The sequence below is a fragment of the Scatophagus argus genome, chromosome 12 (assembly GCF_020382885.2).
Source record: "Scatophagus argus isolate fScaArg1 chromosome 12, fScaArg1.pri, whole genome shotgun sequence".
Lineage (NCBI taxonomy): Eukaryota > Metazoa > Chordata > Actinopteri > Scatophagidae > Scatophagus > Scatophagus argus.
Genome location: NC_058504.1, coordinates 23,730,412 through 23,750,865, shown reverse-complemented (window position 1 = coordinate 23,750,865; position 20,454 = coordinate 23,730,412). Strand labels below are relative to the sequence as shown.

Below are 20,454 nucleotides of genomic sequence, written 5' to 3'. Positions count from 1 at the left end.
CCTGTCATACTGTGGATTTTAGTTTGTCTTGTGCTTGCCAGTGACTTCACTAGTGTGAGGATAAGGTACAGCAGAGACAATCTAGTGCATCTGAACTCTCTGAGGTTAGCTAGTGGAATAGATATCGTACTACAGCTACCAGACTTTAGTTGGAGAGGGTATTACGGATCACCTGACAAGGGAGAAGAAGAAGAGTAAGCGAGGGGAAACACTGCAGTGTCAGACTCAGAAAACAGCAGCTAACGTGTATCCCTTTGCCTTCAATGATTATGGGGAATGTTCAGTTTCTGAGGAACAAAATGGACGAACTCCAGGGATTTATCTTCTTTCAGAAAGACTTCAGAGAGTGCTGTGCTTTGGCCTTCTCAGGTGATGGTGATGGGGTATGTTTATATTTTAATAAATGATACTGTAACTCTACTGTTACAGCTGACATACTGTGACTGTCAAAGAAGGCATCTGTATACCAGATGTCGAAGTATTATCCATATTGCTGCATCCTTTTTACTTGCCTCATGAGTTCCCACAACAACAGTGTACATCCACCTGGGTTCAAACTGCGATAGCATGAAAGCTATAATGGGCCTTCCAAATCAGAATCAGAATCAGAATCAGAATTCCTTTATTAATCCCTGGAGGGAAATTCTTGTTTCTACAGACAATTGCACATGCAGTATTCCCGACCAAGAAAGGAGAAAAGTGCAGAGTATAAAAATAGGATAAACAAAAACTAAAATCTCAAGTACAGGTATTTACAGAAAAAACTAAAATCTCAAGTACAGGTATTTACAAAAAACTGTATTCAAAATTTTTTAAGAAAATTTAAAAATACAGGTATGTACAATGTGTAAAAGTAGCCAATATGTACATTGTATATACAATGTACATATTGGCTACTTTTACACATTGTACATTGTATATACAATATGTACATTGTATATACAAGTGAGTGTGTCCGTCACAGTGCTGAGTTTAACAGTTTGATGGCGACAGGCAGGAATGATTTCCTGTGTCGCTCTGTGGTGCATCGTGGCAGTATGAGTCTGTTGCTGAACGAGCTCCTGTAGCTGATCAACACATTGTGGAGAGGGTGAGAGGGAAAGTCCAGTATAGTTCTTATTTTGGACAACATCCTCCTCTCAGACACCACTGTCAGAGAGTCCAGTTCCTCTCCCACAACATGGCTGGCCTTCTTGATGATTCTGTTGAGTCTGTTAGTGTCCCTCACCCTCAGGCAGCTGCCCCAGCAGGCAACGGCATATGTGATGGCACTGGACACCACCGACTCGTAGAACATCCTCAGCATCGTCCTGCAGATGTTGAAGGACCTCAGCCGCCTCAGAAAGTAGAGGCGACTCTGGCCCTTTCTGTAGACCATGTCCGCGTTCTTGCACCAGTCCAGTTTGTGGTCTAAGTACACCCCCAGGTATTTGTACTCCTCTACCACCTCCACGGTGTCCCCTTTGATGTTGATAGGGGTCACTGGAGCCTTAGTCCTCCTCAGGTCCACCACCAGTTCCTTGGTCTTTGTCACATTGAGCTGTAGGTGGTTTTTCCCGCTCCATGTGACAAAGTTGTCCACTACCGTCCTGTACTCTCTCTCATCCCCCCCAGTAATACACCCAACCACTGCAGAGTCATCAGAAAATTTCTGAAGATGGCAGGACTCTGTGCAGTGCTTAAAGTCTGTGGTGTAAATAGTGAAGAGGAAGGGAGAGAGGACAGTCCCCTGTGGAGCCCCGGTGTTGCTGATCACTTCATCTGACAGGCAGCACTTCAGGCGTACGTACTGCGGTCTGCCCGTCAGATAGTCTGCGATCCAGGACACCAGTGGGGCATCCACCTGCATCGCTGTCAGCTTCTCAGCCAGCAGAGCCGGCCTGATGGTGTCAAACGCACTCGAGAAATCAAAGAACATGATTCTCACAGTGCTTGCCGGCTTGTCTAGGTGAGTGTAGACTCTGTTCAGCAGGTAGATGATGGCATCGTCCACTCCAAGGCGGGGCTGGTAGGCGAACTGAAGGGGATCCTGAAGTGGTTGGACCATGGGCCGGAGCTGTTCCAGGACGAGTCTTTCCAGGGTCTTCATGATGTGTGACGTCAGGGCCACAGGCCTGTAGTCCTTGGGGTCGCTGGGACGCGGCGTCTTCGGGACAGGAACGAGGCATGACGTCTTCCACACCACGGGGACCCTCTGAAGACTCAGACTCAGGTTGAAGACATGATGAAGTACTCCGCTTAGCTGGGGGGCACAGGCTTTCAGGACCCTGGGGCTCACACCATCTGGGCCTGCAGCTTTGCCTGCACGGAGTCTCTGCAGCTGTCTTCTCACCTGGTCAGCTGTGAAGGTCATCGTTGGGGTGATGGGTGGGGGAGGAGTGCTTGTGGTACCCAGGTGAGAGTGGTCAACCCAGGCTTCTGGGGACGAGGTGTGAGCGAGGCCATCCAGATGGAATGTGGAGGGAGGGAGAGAGGCTGGAGTGGCTGGTTGCTGCAACCGTACTGCTGAGGAGTCGTTTGAAGTGTGAATTGGGGTCCCTGTGTCGAATCTGTTAAAGAACTGATTCAGCTCATTCGCCCGTTCCACACCGCCATCAACTCCTCCGCTGTTTGGCCCGTAACCTGTGATGGTCCTCATGCCACTCCACACCTCTCTCGTGTTGTTCTGCTGGAGTTTCCACTCCAGCTTCCTCCGGTACCTCTCCTTTGCCTCCCTGATCTTTATTCTCAGGGTGCGCTGGATAGCTCTCACCTCCTCCCTATTGCCTGCGCTGAAAGCCCTCTTCTTGTTGTTGAGGATGGCTTTGATGTCCTTGGTTACCCACGGCTTGTTGTTGGGGTAACACTTTACCGTTGTGGTTGGGACAATGGTGTCCACACAGAAGTTTATGTAGGCAGTGATGCACTCAGTGAGCCCATCAATGTCCTCGCCGTGGGGCTCACAGAGTGCCTGCCAGTCTGCCACCTCAAAACAGCCCTGGAGTGTCTCATTCGCCTCATCTGTCCATCTCCTCACAGTCCTTGAAGTTGCGGGCAGACGCTTTACGAGAGGCACATAGCAGGGGGAGAGGTGGATCAGGTTGTGATCTGACCTGCCTAGTGGGGGGAGGGGGGAAGTGCTGTAACAGTCCTTCGCATTAGCATACAGCAGATCTATTGTTCTTCCCTCTCTGGTAGGACAGTTCACAAACTGAGTGAAAGTGGGGAGTGTTTTGTCCAGGTTAATATGGTTGAAATCACCCGAGATTGCAATGAATGCACTCGGGTGCTGAGTCTGTATCCAGGCTATTGCAGAGTGAATAGTGTCACATGTCCTGCTGGGGTTTGCAGAGGGGGGAACATAAACAGTTACCATGACAACATGTGAAAACTCCCTGGGCAGGTAATATGGACGTAGTCCAACGGCACAAAGTTCCACATCCGGGCTGCAGATGCGCTCCTTCACCGTGATGTGAGCTGGATTACACCACCGGTTGTTGACGAGCACGGCAAGCCCTCCCCCTTTGTGCTTACCGCTGGTAGCGCAGTCTCTGTCCGCACGGACCGTATGGAAGCCCGTTACTGTCACATTGTCGTCGGGTATATCCTGGTGCAGCCATGTCTCTGTAAAGCACATCAAACTGCACTCCCGGTATTCCCTCTGACTCTGCGACAGTGCCGTCAGCTCGTCCATCTTATTCCCGAGTGACCTCACATTTTCCATGACGACAGAGGGGAGACACGGCTTAAACTTTCTAGTCATAAGCCTCCGCTGTTTCAAAGCTTCCCTCTTCCTCCGTAACTTTTTATTTCCCCTGCATCCCCTGTGAGTTTTAATCCAGCATTCAGCAGGGATTTCTCTCGGTGTTTTCCCTGGAGCAGTGGCCGGCTTCAGGTCCATCAGCTGATCCCGAGTGTAAACAATGCGGGCAGCGAGGAGTTGCATCGCCGCTCCGAAAAGTGTAGTTCAGCGACGAACAAAAACACCAAAAAGACCCACAACTTCCTGGTGTGTGGTAGATAGAAGAAGCAGCAGTCATCCTCTCTAGAGGAATTCAAGTCTGACACTGAGTTTGCCAATGCTCTTCATTGCTTTTATACTTGTTATGATTAGACGTGCATCGATTGCAATTTTCTTGGCCGATTCACCAATTTTTGCCAGTTCCAATTTTCTTTCTAAAAACTATAATTGACAGCATATACAAATAAAAATAAACTTCTCTTCAATACAAAAATGTACTTTTATAATAAATTATTCTAATACACTTTCTTCTCAAAATGAAGCAACCTTTTCTCTGCTTAGATTCCGGACTGTGGTTGGGAAGGAGGGAAATTTTTCTCCTGGGACAAAGCTAACTTCTGCTTCGGGGTTAACCCCTTCACTTTACAAATAGTGGTGAACACACATGGGAGTTGTGCTTGGTCTTGAGAAATCATAGCATTTATTTACCAACTGACTGTGACATTTACAGTCTACTAAAACTTATGGCTAACTGTGTGTACACTTCTGCTTCCTTTGAGCACATGCCATCACCCGCCACTTGCTCTTTCGCTTCACCACTCAGTCATGTGATTGAGTACTACTCTATTTCTTAAAGGATCCATACTATGTAACACTCTATTCTCAACTATGGATAACGGCTGATCGAGTTATGAGTTATGGGTTATGGAAGTATCTGTGTTATACTGTGTTATACTTATATTTTAATAACTTTTTGCAGATACAGCATGCAAAAAAAAAAATAAATAAATAAAATTTAAAAAAAATCCAGTGTTCCTAAAATTCTTAATGATTTTAGATCTGTTGCTCTTACATGAACTGTAATGAAAAACTGTCAGTGAAAATATGGTGGTGTGCGGAGTCACATCTTCAATTAAGCATATCCATGAAACCACAAAACGCCAATCTGTGAGTATATCTTATCTTATATTTATTTATTATATATACAGTATATATTTTATTTTAATTTTAATTTTTTTATTTTAATTATTGACTCAAAAATCAATTTTGAAGAGAATTGTGCAGCTGTGTGTAAAAAGGGGCACCACCAATTACACTAAGGAAATTCCTTCCAAGTAGATAAAACCATGATGATCTTATTTTATCATGCTTTACTGAATCAATCTCATCTTTTTCCCTTGTCTCATGGTTCAGAAGTCTCTCTTTAAAGAACAGGAAATCAATTAGTAAAATGGTCAAGTAAGTTGCAAATCACAACTGAATCCAGTACCATATACCCAATACCAGACACTTACACTGGATAGCCAATAACAATAAAAGACAAATTGCACTCTTCACGCAGTGACTTTCAGATTTCCCCTCTGGACAGAGGTTGTTTTGTCCCAACCACTGCACTTCAGATTCTATTTTTTTAAATGTCTTTATGTATTCATTCATTCATTTATTTATTTTTAATTTATTCTACTTTATTTTATTTATTTTTTAACAGTTAACATTTTGATCAGCAGTGGAGTAATTTTTATCATTGTATCGTTTGTCCTTCGGTTGTGTGTCATTTGTGTTGACTTTGGTGTAAGATATTGTGTATGGGTGCCCATAAATTCTGATGAGTTCCGGTGAGTGGAATTTAGTAGGATGGTGTAATTAATCTCAACTTTGCTACAATTACATTTTAAACGGTGCCTTAACAGTCTTAGTCTGCCAGTATGTCGTCTAGACACGGTAAACCTTCAAAAAAAAGAACAACTTGCTTAAACTGACTTTGCTATCAACATTGCTACTTTAGCCGGTATTCTAGCAGAACTGCGGGCGGAGTTGCCAACTAAACCTGACTCACTACCTGTCAGATTTAAAAGCAAACTTGCTGCCATCGACTCCAAATTAGAAGGCGTGCAGACCACAGTCACTAACCATGAACAACACATCTCTGATCTGGAATCTGGGCTAAATCAACTGCAGTTCTTGGAATCACAGGTAACCAGCAAGAAGCAAGATGAATTAAAATATGATGGCAAGTCAATGTACATATACGACGATTAATGTACAGAGGTGATAGACCAACGAGCTGAGTACAAGGAAGTCATGCATCAGCTGTACACTCTCAAGCCTTCACTACTGTATCCAGTGTGGCTGTTCATCAAGGCTGACGACGGAGCGAAACGGTCTTTTCAGTGAAGGAAGCCCGGCAGATTTTGGCATCATATCAGAAGTCCGGACAACCGATGAAAAATGACTGATTCCAACCAAAGGCAATTGCTTACTCATGTTATGTTTTTTTTTTTTTTTTTTTTTTTTTTGGGCATGCTAATCTTTTATCTTCAACCAAATGAACACATTTGACATGTTACTTGTCTCTTCTCCATATATTTACATCCATTTGTTTGACTTTTATTTTGCTTTGTTTTTTGTTTTTTTGCCTATATTACAGTATAGTGTACTGTATAGTCCTAACTCACCACTACCTTTATGAGAAGTAAACTCACAGTAAATAATATTTGTTCCATATCTTGGAATGTCAAAGGCGCAAATCATCTACTAAAATAAGTAAGATCATATCTCACCTTCAAGATCTGAAAGGAGATGTATAGTGTTCCTGCAGGAAACACATTTATGCAGTGATGAGACTATGTGCTTTAAAAGGAGCAGGTTCAGTCATTTATATCACTCAAAGTTCAGTGCAAGAGCCAGGAGTGCTGCCATTTTGATTCAAAATAATATTCCATTTGAAGCAGAAGATGTCATTGCTGACTCAACTGGTCGGTTTCTTATTGAGTCAGGGACACTCTGCAACATCAAAGTCATCTTAACTACTGACAGACAGATATTAACAATTTTATGTTGATCTTTAGTTCTCTGCCTCTACGGCAAGAGAGACAGATTAATCTCAGTTATTTTGATCCTGAACTCTGCTATATCTAAATGAGAACAATCAACATACAATCAGTTATTTGGAGGAGAGCTTTACCAAGCATTTCATGAGATGTATGCACTTTTCCTACTCAGGATAATTAATAATAATAATTAATCAATTGCAAGACAAGCATTCTCTTCATGAGGCAAGTGTATGTCTGGCATTAAAAAAGGGAAAGGTGATCTAATGGATTCTGCAAATTACAGGCCCACAAAAAATTCTCACAAAAATGCTGACAAAAATATTGGCTACCAGATCAATTAAACACATAGCATCAATAATCCATTCAGTTCAAGCTGGCTTTATCCCGGAGAGGCCTTATTTTAAAGTGCATTGCTTGTTGAACATATTGTATTTGGACTGGGGTGAAAATACTCAAATAGCTGTTGACATTGGATGCCCAGAAAGATTTAGGCTTTGACAGGGAGATTGCTTTGATTCTGTTGTTATTTAATATAGCACCTTTAATACAGAACCTTTGGCAATTGGGATAAGAAGTCATCCTCATATCAAGGATATTCTGGCTGTTACATCAGAATGTCTTACCACACCATATCTTTACTACTTGTTATCTTTATGGGTATTCCTTATCTTTACATTTTTTAAAAATCATTCATTAATATTTCTGATATTTCTGAAACACAACAGATAGGAATAAAAGTGAGCTTATGTACAAAATTCAATTTTACGGCGCTGCTCAGTTATGGTTGATCAGAAATGTATCACATATTTAGGACTCAAAAAATCCAAAACTTCTGCTCAAATTAAATTTATTAAAATGTAGTGATAAATGAAAAAGTAGCACAAAGTACTGAGGAGAGAGAAGAGAATTCAGAATCAGTACAGTGATCTCATTGTTGAGCTGACTGTTGTGAAGAAGAGGAGGGCTGCAACCAGTATTTGATTGAGTGTATTCTAGCTGAATTTTGCTCATATTCAACTTAGGATGTCTCTATTAGCCAGTTTATTACTTTTTTAAATAAATACAATCTAATCTGTGTGTGACTGTTAAACTGTTAAACTCAGCACTGTGACCGACACACTCACTCACTTTACATATACAATGTATATATTGGTTTTTTTTAGACATGTACATACCTGCATTTTAAATTTTCTTAAAAAACTTGAATACACTCTAAATACCTGTACTTTGAGATTTTAGTTTTTTGTTTATCCTATCTTTATTTGTTTATCCTATTTTTTATACTCCGCACTTTTCTCCTTTCTTGGTCGGGAATACTGCATGTGCAATGTCTGTAAGAACAAGAATTTCCCTCCAGGGATAAATAAAGGAATTCTGATTCTGAGTGCCCACAGGACAATGATTCACCTCAACTGTATTGTTTCAACATAGTGTTACTGAGTGCTACCTGAACCAGCCAGATCCCATCTTTCGTGTCCTCCACCAATTCATAGAAGTGCATCTCTCCACTGAAGTGTGTGGTGCTGGCTCCTGCCTCTGTCTGCTCCTTCTCTTTCTTGATGGCTGAGTACAGCTCCCCCTGTGTCAACTCTCCTGTGTGGAAATAAAGAATAAAAGGGCTAAGGACTTATTTACCCAAACCCAATCTTAAATTAAACAAATACCGTTACATTTTCTACATACATTTCTTCTGCCTGCAGCAGTTGATTAAAACAGCCCAGAACAGCATTTGTAACCATCAGTGATATTGTGCGATGAGTTAGTAACAAATACCATCCACACTGTAGTTGTCTGCCTTTATCTTTTCTTTTTGTGTCACTAGAAATGCATGTATGTAAATTTAGAATTCAAGGATCCAACCTCTCCCTCTCACACTGTGTGATTCCCACCTGTTTTAAAAAGTCTGTTGTAGTCCCTGTCCCAAAGACAGCCCAGCCCAGTAACCCCAGCGACTATCGCCCCATAGCCCTCACATCTGTGGTGATGAAATGTTTGGAAAAGCTGGTCAAAACATTCATCACCTCCTCTCTGCCCCCCACTCTAGAACCCCTTCAGTTTGCATACCACCCAGACAGATCCACCGATGACGCCATAACCTTCCTGCTGCACAAGACACTTTCCCACGTAGACACTAGGCTGGGGAACCATGTGAGAGTGCTGTTTGTGGACTACAGCTCAGCATTCAATACCATAGTCTCCTCCAGGCTGGTTACTAAGCTGTGTGATCTTGGACTGAACTCCTCCCTGTGCAGGAGGATCCACAGCTTCCTTACTGGCAGACAACAGGTGGTACACGTGGGCCCCTACAGCTCATCCCCCCACACCCTCAACACTGGATCCCCCTAAGGCTGCGTGCTGAGTCACCTGCTGTACTCCCTGTACACACGACTGTGTGTCCACATCAGACAGCAACAACATAAAGTTTGCTGATGACACAGCCATCGTGGGGTTAATCTCCCACAACAAGGAGGAGGTCTACAGGAAGGAGGTCACCCACCTGGAGAGCTGGTGCCAGGAGAATAACCTCCTGCTGAACGTCAGCAAAACTAAGGAGCTGATTGTGGGCTACAGGAAGAAGCAGCAGGTCTGAGGTGGAAAGGGTGGACAGTTTTAAATACCTCAGTGTGACCATCACACGGGACCTGTCCTGGTCACTGCACGTAAACAGGACTGTTAAGAAGGCCAGGCAGTGTCTCTTCTTGTTAATTTCTACAGAAAAGCAACAGAAAGCATCCTGACTGTAAACATCACTAAGTGGCATGTTTCATGAGGGCCCAGTACAGGAAGGGTCTGCAGCAGTTGATTAAAACAGTCTGGAACAGCATTTGTAACCATCTACTGAGCATCAGTGATATTGTGAGATGAGTGTCTATGGAATTGTCTTCCAGTTGTTTTTTGTAACAACTTACCATTATGCATCCTGTGATTAATAGAAACCAGTCCATTTTATTGTTGCTTTTAGTTTTGGTTGTCTATATATACATGCTAGTTATTGACTCATATATGGGGAAAAATGTATTTTCTTTTTCTAGGAACATTTTTCTATGCAATTCGACATCTGTGGTTGTCATTCTTGCCTTAGGCTATGGGTAGACAGTATGTAATAAAATCTTTTTAACACTGTTCACCAACTTTATGACATATCAGTGGTATATGTCAAATACACAAAATGTTCAAGAAATTCAACTGAGAAAGAGTTTATAGATACAAGGTGGTTTGATACCAAAGATACAGAAGGTACAGCAATAATGACTGTTTTACTCTGAGTACTTGTGTCAATAACAGTGTTAGTCCACTCAATAACAGAAAATTGACCTGTTTTAATGTTCAATCATGTGATAACCTTTCTTTATGCAGTATTTACCTATCTTATCTGTTTTAAAGGGCTAATAACAAGGGCGCTACACATTTTCCATTTCAAAAATCTATACTTTTCCAGATTCAAATTTCCAAATTTCTTGGTAGATTTTTACAACAGCTATTTGATCCCACACACCCGGGCAACGAACTGTTTGTACCACTTACATCAGGAAAGTGGTACAGGAACATTAAAACCAGCACCAACAGACTCAGGGACAGCTTCTTCCCCAGAGCTGTAACACAATAACCGCCCTGCAGTGAAACACTCACATCTCACCCCCCTACAGGACTTCACACGTCCCACCCCAGCCACATACACACACAATCAAACACTCACAGCACACCATAGACTGGCACTAAGTGCACTTTATTCACTTCACTTTACTTTGTGTTGTATATTTTTGATATTTTTCTTACTGGTATTTCTTGCTGCTATTTATATGTGTACATATGAGCCGAGAATCTTTACAAAATTTCGTCATGCTTGCATAATGACAATAAAGATTCTTGATTGATTCTCGTTTAAATCGTAAATTATTTTGAAATCCCAGTGTTAACATGCTTGTTTGTTTGTTTTGACTGGCTTTTATCCTGTGACATAATTGCTAGATGACTGCGACTACAATGACAAGCTCAATGCATAGCATTTCATTTAAGCTGAAAAATTAAACAGTCCTAATGCAATGTTATTCAGTTTCCATCATGTAAATTTGGACACAGAGATCTTTCCCCATAGGATTTCTAAGTGCTATTATTGTTGACACCGCTGTCACAAAGACAACTGGATTGCCTTCTGTGCTGCTCAGAGCAGCAACTACCAAGAACACAGGACAAAAGCACGAGTTTATTTATTCATTTAATCTACAATGTAAACATGACAGCAGATAGAAATTAGGCTGAATTTAGCTGGTAAATAAGCATAGATAATACACCATTGGTATTGGTGGAACTCCTATACCAGTCAACTTCTCAACTGGAACTTCTTTTTATGGAAAATAATGGATAAAAAATAAATAAATAAACTCACTTTCACCCAGGGATGGGTATTGTCAAGATTTTGATGGTTTCACCTCTCTCACTGATACTGCTTTTTCATCTGATACTTTAACAGTACTCACAGTTTGGTGTTTTTTTAAGAAACAAAGACTAAAGAAAAAGAATAAAAACAGAATTAACATTGCTTCATTTTTTTTATATGTACTACATATATAAGTTAACACTCTTGATCAGCAGAAACAGTATTGTTTTGAACACATCACTATTAGACATAAAAGTCACCCAACTAATGGGTCATTAACCCATGTTTGCAAGACAACGGAATCCCTTTATGCTTTCCTTCAGGTAGCAACTACCAGGACACAGCTGATGATGCTCCATTAAGTTTATTTATTCAATTTGTCTAGAACGGAAACATGACATCAGAAGTAATAATCCGAAGGTTGATGGTTCAGAAAGAAATAACATGTGGCAGGGTGGCTTTGGGTAATGATGAATTGACCTGAAAAGATAGTAAAATGTGATCAGAGATGGGGAGCTCATCTGCAGTATTATCAACAGGAGTGACACAAGAACAGCAGACCCGGTCCAGAATATGACCTTTTGAGTGAGTAGGAAAATTGATATATTCATGCAGTCCGAAACTATTCAGCCACAATGTGAAATCCTTTGTGAGAGTATTGTTGATACTGTCCATGTGTGTATTAAAATCTCCCAGCAATATAATGTTAGGGGCAAGTGAGAATAGATGTGTAACAGCGTCCGCAAATTCATTTATAAATTCATTATGGGGCCTTGGTGGACAAGTGTGAGATTTTCCACTTCTTGCAGTAAAAACTTATGAGACCACCCTCTCTATCAGATGCACAAAATTCACATATGAAAACAAACAAAGGAGGAATGGATTCATTCAGCTGATAAAAATCATTAGGTTGTTGCCATGTTTCAGTCAAACACACACACAAAAATCAAGCTTACGGTCAGTTATATTATCCTGGAGAAGAGGACCCTTGCAGATGCGGAAGAGGCCGGATGTTGAACAGTCCGAAGCTGATACTGTTGTGTTTGTGTTTGACATGGACGTTAGCCATCCTGGCTAGCTAAGACACTGTGGGTATGGTGCTTCCTCACCCTCTAGCCATTTATACAACCCATTCCAAGAGGAAAGACTGGCTTTGAAAAATTATATTACGGATTTGCCGGTGTCAATTGTCTATCCTGCTCTCCTTCGGGGCTGGATTCTTCTTTGTAGCCAAAAAAGACAAGACTTTAAGACCTTGCACTGACTACTAGGGACTTAATAACATCACAGTTAAAAACAAGTACCCTCTCCCCATCATTAACTCCGTTGTTGAACCCCTTCTTTTTCATGAAACTCGATCTCAAAACACCTACAGTCTTATCCACCTTAAGGAGGACAAGTGGAAGACTGTCAGCTTTTGCTAAGTTAAAGAAACTGTACACCTCTGCTTCTGGGGTTTGTGCCGTTCTGTTGCAACGGCCTGAGACAGATCAGAAACTGCATCTTTGTGCATTCTTTTCCCGGTGGTTGTCTCCTGCTGAGCAGAACCATGATGTGGGGAATTGAGAGCTGTTGGCTGTAGAGGAGTGGCAGCATTGGCTGCATGGAGCAGAAACTCCTTTCTTGGTCTGTACAAGAACCACAAGAACCTCTCTTACATTCAGATGGCTAAGAGGCTGAATTACAGGTAGGTTAGGTGGCAAGTTTTTCAGCAGATTCAACTTTGCCCTCACCTACCATCCTTGATCCAGAAACATCAAGCCTGATGCTTTTTCTCGTCAGCATTCCTGTGAAGAGAAGGAAGCCAGTGACATTGCACTTGCAGTTTTCCCAACCAAGAAAGAAAGTATAAACAACAAGGTAAGTATAAACCTAAAAAATACAGGTATTTTACATGTGTAGTAAAAATTTAAAAATACAGGTATATGTGTAGCATATATACATTGTATACATAAAAGTATGTGTGTCCGTCACAGTGCAGAGTTTAACAGCTTGATGGCAACAGGCAGGAATGATTTCCTGTGTTGCATCGTGGGAGTAAGAGTCTGAAATCGTGGGAGTAACAGTTAGGGTTGGGGGGGTTACGGTTAGGCGAGGATGAATGTGTTCTCGTTACAGAACACCTTCAACATCTACAGAGCAGACTATCAGCTTTCACATACGGTATAAGGGAAATAGAGTAGTAGCAATTGGTTTTTAAGCTTAACAGTGTCAGTTATTATTGTAATCTATACGAGCAGCATGTTTGTTGAAACGCAGGGCAGGGAGTCTAGGAAGCGGAAATAAAACAAGTAACAATATGATAGGCATCTAATACTTAAATATCTGTGTATTAAATGTATACATTCACATACATATCTACATATAGCCTTGGAAACAGCTGTAGGACCAGATATTTCTTAGATGAGGGTCATGTCTCTGCACTGGTATCGTTAGATCTCCGTGCTGTATTTGATACTGTTGACCATTATATTTTATTAGACAGATTGGAACACTTAATTAGCAGTAAAGGGACTGCCTTAAGCTGGTTTCAGTGTTATTTACTCCACCTAACACTCCATACACTTTCACTGTTACACAGATGACACACAATTACAATTTATCAGTGACGCCAGATGAAGCCAATCAGCTAACCAATCTTCAGGCAAGCCTTAAAGACATAAAAACCTGAATGCAATTTTTATACTTCTAAATTCAGACAAAACTGAAGTTATTGTGCTTGGCCCTAAACATCTTAGAAACACCATCTTAGATCAAAGAGCTCACAGTACCTAATTATCCGACTAGAACTCTATGCTCCCAGGATGCAAGGTTGTGGTTCCTAGAGTCAGCAAAAGTAGAACAGGAACCAGCTCCCTTACTATAGAATCATCTTCAGGTTTTGGTCTGGGAGGCAGCACCCTCTTTACATTCAAGAGTAGACTTAAAAACTTCCTTTTTGATAAAGCCTATAGTTAGGGCTGGCTTAGTCTGGCCCCAGTTATGCTGCTATAGGCTTAGACTGCTACTACAACTATTATCGTTATTATTGTTAATACTGTTATTGTCTTTCCAATACTCTGTTGTTATCGCTGCTGTTAAGCATCTCTTGTCTAACCCCCCCCCCCCCTCTCTCACACACAACCCAACCGGTCAAGGCAGATGGGCACCCACATTAAGCTGGGGTCTGCTCCAAGGTTTCTGCCTTCTAAACGAAAGTTTTTCCTTGCCACTTTTGCCAAGTGCTTGCTCATGGGTGTTTTGTTGGGTGTCTCTAAAAATAAGATTAAAGAGTTTGGCCTAGACCTGTTGTTATTGGAAAGTGTCATGAAACAACTGTGATTTGGCGCTATATAAATAAATTGAACTGAATTGATATACGTGTATGTGTGCACGTATGTGTAAATATATATGTAAAAATATACATGCATACACACATAGAACACTTAAGTGTTGGCAAAATAACAGGGCTTACACCTGCAAAACAATCCAACAAATGAGAAAACAACATTCTTGGGAGCAAAATGCAGAATGACACTGAAAGGCCTCCAGTGATGAGGTCTGGTAGTGAGGGCTTGCCTTTTCCACAGCTTTTAGGACCCTCTTGTTGGTCAATACTTTTTATAATCTGTAGAAGGCTGGTGTTCCTGTAAAACAAAATAAAAAACAAACGAACAAATAAACAAAAAAAAAAAACCAAAACACATCATCATCAAACTGTTGACATATAGCTGACATATGTATAGGAACCCTTTTTTCAATTTATGTTTTTTTTTTTTGAAGTACAACTTGGGTTTACATACCTGCATCAACCTTTTGCTTTTGTCCCTTGAAGTGCGTTGTGGATGCAAACACCAAAGGAAAAGAGTGTCTTCATGTGCACGGAGATCTCAGACATGGTTGAGGATCGAGGTCCATACACACATACAGAAACAGCGTGTATGTGTATTGAAAATCTCAAAGTAACACTCCAAAAATCACATGCTTTAAGTGTATTGGAAATTAACAGGTCCAAAACAAACAAAAACAACAAAACATTTACCATATTTTATGATGAAGTTAACAAAACACTGACTGTTTCACATCAGTTTATTGTTTATTTTTCCAGTATTGCTTCTGGAGTGTGTATTTCATTCCACATTCTATATAAAATATAGCCAAATGATATGTAGCTGTATTGTCTTTACGTAGTTATTTTTTACTTTATATAGTGAAGGCTTTACCCATGACCTTTTCCAAAGAAAGAGGTGCCATTGACATACACTGCATCTGAAAGTTGGAGGTTCCCCAGTAGGGGTGCTTCCAAGATGAGGCCGACTATTCTATTTTCGGGAGAACTGACAATGTTGGCACTGCTATTCTACACAGAGGAATGTACCTAACTTTCTTGTCTGTACATCTGAAACATGGTGACACACAGGCCACACCTTAAACAGCTCCAGAAGGCAGTGTTCATACACTACATAGGTTGGTGTCTTATTGACAGGGTAGGAAGATTCCACTCTGTTTGAAACGTAATGACATACTGCTAGAGCAAAAACGGTGGAATGAAATCCAATGGATTAATACAATGCTTAGGCTAAATCTCGAGTAACTCACATCACATCTGTTGACTCTGTCACAGCTGTGTTGACAGGATTACATGTGTAATCCTGTGGTTCTGGGTTCTGTCCATAGACGCACTGCCCTTTAATGGGTTCTCCTCATCATCCTCCAGCTCCAAGTGAGGTGTCTTGGTGGTGTCTTTGCTGGTGTTGATGACATGAGTGGTTGCAAAAATGTGTGTGTGTGTGGGATGGGGAGTGGGGGGCTGCCAACACCAACAGTTTTCTGTGTACCTGTTAGACATAAAAAGAGACAATCCAAATACTGTTACCCACAAATGGCGAGCATTAACAACTTACAAATAGTAACAATAGTAACATAATGAATAGCATTTCTTAATAAACTGCAGGTCAACAAACCTATACTTTTGAAGCAAAGTTGGAGAGTTTTGACAGACAATTGTGTGCCAACTGTGCATGTCTCAGGTAGGTCTGTCTCGCAGGCCACATGATGTACTACAGCCAGTGTGTTGTGCTTGCCTAGACACAAAGAAGAGCAATTTTTTAATGCCTTTTTTGTATCACATAAGCATTTAAACAATGCATATCTAGATGCAGAGCTCCCTGAATTACTAGGGAATTAACCTTACAGTGCAAACAAGCCTATGCAATGGACTACAAACAAATATCACATAACAATTTTGAGACAGTCTGCTAGTTATCCAAGCTATTCCACTACATTTTTACGATATCTACACTTCCATTACTGGCCCAATGCGAGCTTTACACAATAAGCACAGTCAGTTACATCTGTTAAGATGACCGTGGGCTTGACAAGCAAACAATACGGTGACAAGGCAAGAGAAACAGTGTTGACAACATCAATCACACAGCAGCTTGAAAGGCTGTTGATACTTGATCTTTCCAGTCTACAAACTTGCATGTTCATTTTAACAGGCAGCACAGAAAGTGTGTGCATACATTGTGATAGCCATCTGATAAACGCCCAAATTCACGTAAAGTACATTTCGTCCTAGCACAGCATGCTAACATTATTAACTCATGATAACCTGAATAAAACCAGTCGGCTGTAACTTCAAATGCAGGTCTACTCACGATTCACGTAAGAGAGGGGCGGGGAATTGTGAATTTCGATAAAGTCAGCTGCATTGACTTTGGAGACATCTAACATACAACCATGTTCTCATTTTAATTTCACATTATTTAATAGTGTTGATAAGAGGAAATTGAATTAAACTTCAACTAACAAACATACATGGCCTCATGAGTGTTTGTCAGTGGCTAATAATAGAGATAACTTTACATGTGATATTAACTTCAACTGTTAGCGTAATTGTTTTCTTCATATACTTACATGGCCTTCGTCTGCACTTTCAAACGAAGTTTGTGAGCCAGTCCTGCAATGAACTGACTGGGGTTAGAGAAGCAGTCGGATGCAATGTGGTTAGCACACACAAATAGGCTTTTAAGGACTGTTGCTGGGATGTTTTCATCAAAAATAAAATTAATCCACAGATTTCGTTGGTCCTCTGAGGCTGGAAGGTGAAAAGTGAACTGTGCTGGTTGATGCAACCAACAACAGGGCAGTTTCCATGCTTGGCTCTAACTTTAGACATGACGCTTTCGAGTCCAGCGCTTGCGAGAAACAAAAAATGACGAATCCGCGCAAAGTAAGACCTGAAGCTGTGGGTGGAGAGACATATGTGTATAAACACTGAAAAAGTGAGTTTTTCAAAATATGTCCCTTTTAAGTTTAGGCTTAACTGTGACAGTACACATTTAAATTACACGTTGTCATAATTTACACAAAAGAACCATGTTTTCTAGTCAAATATTGGTTAATACAGTGACATATGTATGCCGCCACTTCCATTTTACAAAGCCTTCATTCAGTGCACCATGCAGCTTTATGTTTTATTACAAATGCAAAGTCACTTACTCACAACAGCATTCAGACAGACAACAGCACTGGTATACTTTTATCTATAAAGCCATACTGAGAAGTCTCCCAACAAACATCTGCTGTTACAAACTACGCTCCCCCAAGTGGTTTTTAATTTACCACAGATTTTGACACATCTGGGGGAAACAGTATTTTTATACTATGCACCTTGGTCATGGAATAACCTGCAAACATATCTAAAACTAAATACATTTAGTATCAATTAATAAATTTAAGGGTATTAATTTGAAATGTAGCAAAGGAGGCAGGTTATTTTTCTTGAGTGCCACTCATTACGGTTTACTGTTTTGTTTGATGAATTTTGGTATGTAATTTGTTGTTTGTTGATTTTAACATGTTTGTGGCTGCTACCTTGGCCAGACCTTGCTTGTAAAAGAGATTTTAATCTCAATGGGACTTCCTGGTAAAATAAAGGCAGAAAAGAGCAGTCTTTTCTTAAGTCAACACCACCAGTTACCTGTTACATTGAAGATGTTATTGAAGAATGTAATCAATGATTTCATATGGCTCTTGTAAAGTACACAGTATATTTTGAAACTTAATGATTAAGCTTGTAGATTAACTTCTGCTCAGTTTGAATTGTTTATAAGTATTTTTTTAATTTTAGACTAGTCAACTAATTTAAGTTTAAACAACCCTTTTAAATGTCACGGAAAATACTACAGCCTTTATGAATTTCAATTTATTACCAAACTTGAGGAGCCATCTCTATACCTGCCTAGATTTTAATGGTTAGTTTGATAAGATCCATATTTATTTATTAACTAATTTGAGCTGGATGTTCAATTCCAGATTTATGTATTACGTATTTTATTACCTTGAGTTTGATATGCACTGATCCACATTTATTTATTTACGTATTTATTTAGGGCTCAGTTCATTAAAGAGGAAGACTGCTCATTTCCAACAGTTTTGAATTGTTTTTGCAGGGGTGGAGGGTGATATCAGTCAATTAAACATCTATCTATAAATTCTGACTGGAAGAGGAATGGAAGAGCTGCGGGTAGGTGAAGTGTCCCCTGAGACATACTGCACTCATTCTCACAAGAGGCATAGCAGCTTCACTAATTTTAAATCCTGCAACATGCTGACATGTTTGGTGAGAATTTAAAGTAAATTAATCCATCTATGGAAACACCCAGAAGGTCACAAAAGGACACAGTCCAGGTTTATACAGTGAAACTGTAAATGCAGCCATCCTTTTGTTAAATCATGATCACCATCAGAGCTGTTTAAAAACCTTTATTTCAAAAGCTAAAAGTACAATTCTGCTTTCTCTGAAGACTGTCCTCTGTCCTTTCAAGTTTGAAACTACAGCTTTTGGTTTTGCTGCTTTAATGTCACATAATGTATGTTGCAGTGGCATTACTGTGTGCACGAAAAGATTTAAGTACAGGAAGCAGCCTCACTAAAGGTTAAATTGTTAAATTAAGATCAATACAACTGACATAATTTAAAAGGTAATAGAGCCTACAGAAAACATTAGCAGTGTAGTGAATGTCTGTGCAGGTCTGGGTCTCTGAATAGGAGAAATTATCCAATTCAGGTGGCTGGTGGGTGGACCATTATATGTGTGGATTTTGGATTAACTCAGAACCGATCCAATGATTAATAATTACAAATATGTAAATACACTAGCCACTTTAAATAAAGTAAAATCAAGTTATCAGTATTGGTAATTCTGGCCCTTCACTCACATCAAACTGAATCCAGATTAGGTAGTTTTGCCCAGCCCTTAAAGATTAAATGACCAAATGGAAAAAAGGGTTGCACAGTGCCTTAATACGGTCACGGAGCAAATAGTCAGCATTAGTTACATGACTGGCAGCTGAATCACGAAAAAATACAACACAAATGCTTTACACTTTTTTGCTGAGCTAACGTTGTATTTTAGGATTATTATGTATATCATCAGAGTTGAATTTCATAGGCTTGGTTTAAAGGCGAAACTATGACTCATCATTTTGCGATGACGTGCAAATTAAATTGAGCGCAATTTCAGAAAATGCAAGTAACGGATAACATCCCCCAAGCACTCCCGACCTTTACCTGATTTCTCTACCAATGCGCTGACGTCCTTCTTTTCGGCCAGCCCCGAGTATCCCAGCCCTCGACACTCCAGGATGGTCTTCAACTTCTTATAACTGAGAGTAACTGGATCCACAAGCTGAGTAGCAAACATTCCAGTCTCATACCAAACTACTGCCTCAAAAATCCGCGCTAGCAGAAACAACACGACGAAATACAAGAGTAAGAAGAACAGTTTCCACCACATCTTAACAATAGCGCTGCTGGTGCAAGATATTTTGTCAGAAGCTTTCTGTGAAAATTGGGCAGGCTACATAAGTTTCCCGTCACTTTCTATAAATTCACAACAACTATTATCGTCATGTATAATATTTGTCGGGTTGTCAGACCTGCATCGTTTGACCGAGTATGGCTGACAAGATATTCCCTAGCTTTCAATTCTTTCACCCGCAGTTCAATTACAGGAATCTGCTAGCTAATTAGCTTAGCATCGCAGGTAGGCCTTGGTGGTGTATCAACCATGCAAACAGGCCTCGTTAAACTCAAATGACAACAATAGGCGCTGCAGTTTCCCGATGAAAGTCCGCAGCAAGAAATCCCAACTGCTGATATGGTCCTAGAACATTACAAGATGAAAATAATGACGAAAGTGGTTTTGCTGCGATCAGCTGGTGTACATAGTGAGTTTACGTCACATCCGGCTCCACCTTATACGTGTAACAAAATAAAAGTCTTGTTCATGCACCGTTGGATTGTAGCCCTAGGGA

At 40.6% G+C, this 20,454-nt stretch overlaps 1 protein-coding gene across 5 annotated transcripts in view; it reads right to left on the bottom strand.

Annotated features, from left to right (window-relative positions):
* The window catches only part of rnf103 (ring finger protein 103), a 29,758-nt gene extending 9,304 nt beyond the window's left edge, over positions 1-20,454 (bottom strand). The window contains exons 1-7 of one of the 5 annotated variants that reach the window (XM_046405691.1): positions 19,709-19,839; positions 17,051-17,093; positions 16,096-16,215; positions 14,935-15,969; positions 14,711-14,778; positions 12,886-12,939; positions 8,222-8,367 (exon numbers count right to left, since the gene is read on the bottom strand). In XM_046405691.1, coding sequence (XP_046261647.1) covers positions 8,222-8,367; positions 12,886-12,937 — 198 coding nt within the window. In that variant the 5' untranslated portion in view covers positions 12,938-12,939; positions 14,711-14,778; positions 14,935-15,969; ... (1 more) ...; positions 17,051-17,093; positions 19,709-19,839. Of the gene's footprint in view, positions 1-8,221; positions 8,368-12,885; positions 12,940-14,608; positions 14,779-14,934; positions 16,037-16,095; positions 16,216-17,050; positions 17,094-19,708 lie in introns of those variants that run through there. The other 4 variants (XM_046405689.1, XM_046405690.1, XM_046405687.1 and 1 more) reach the window with 4 other exon arrangements.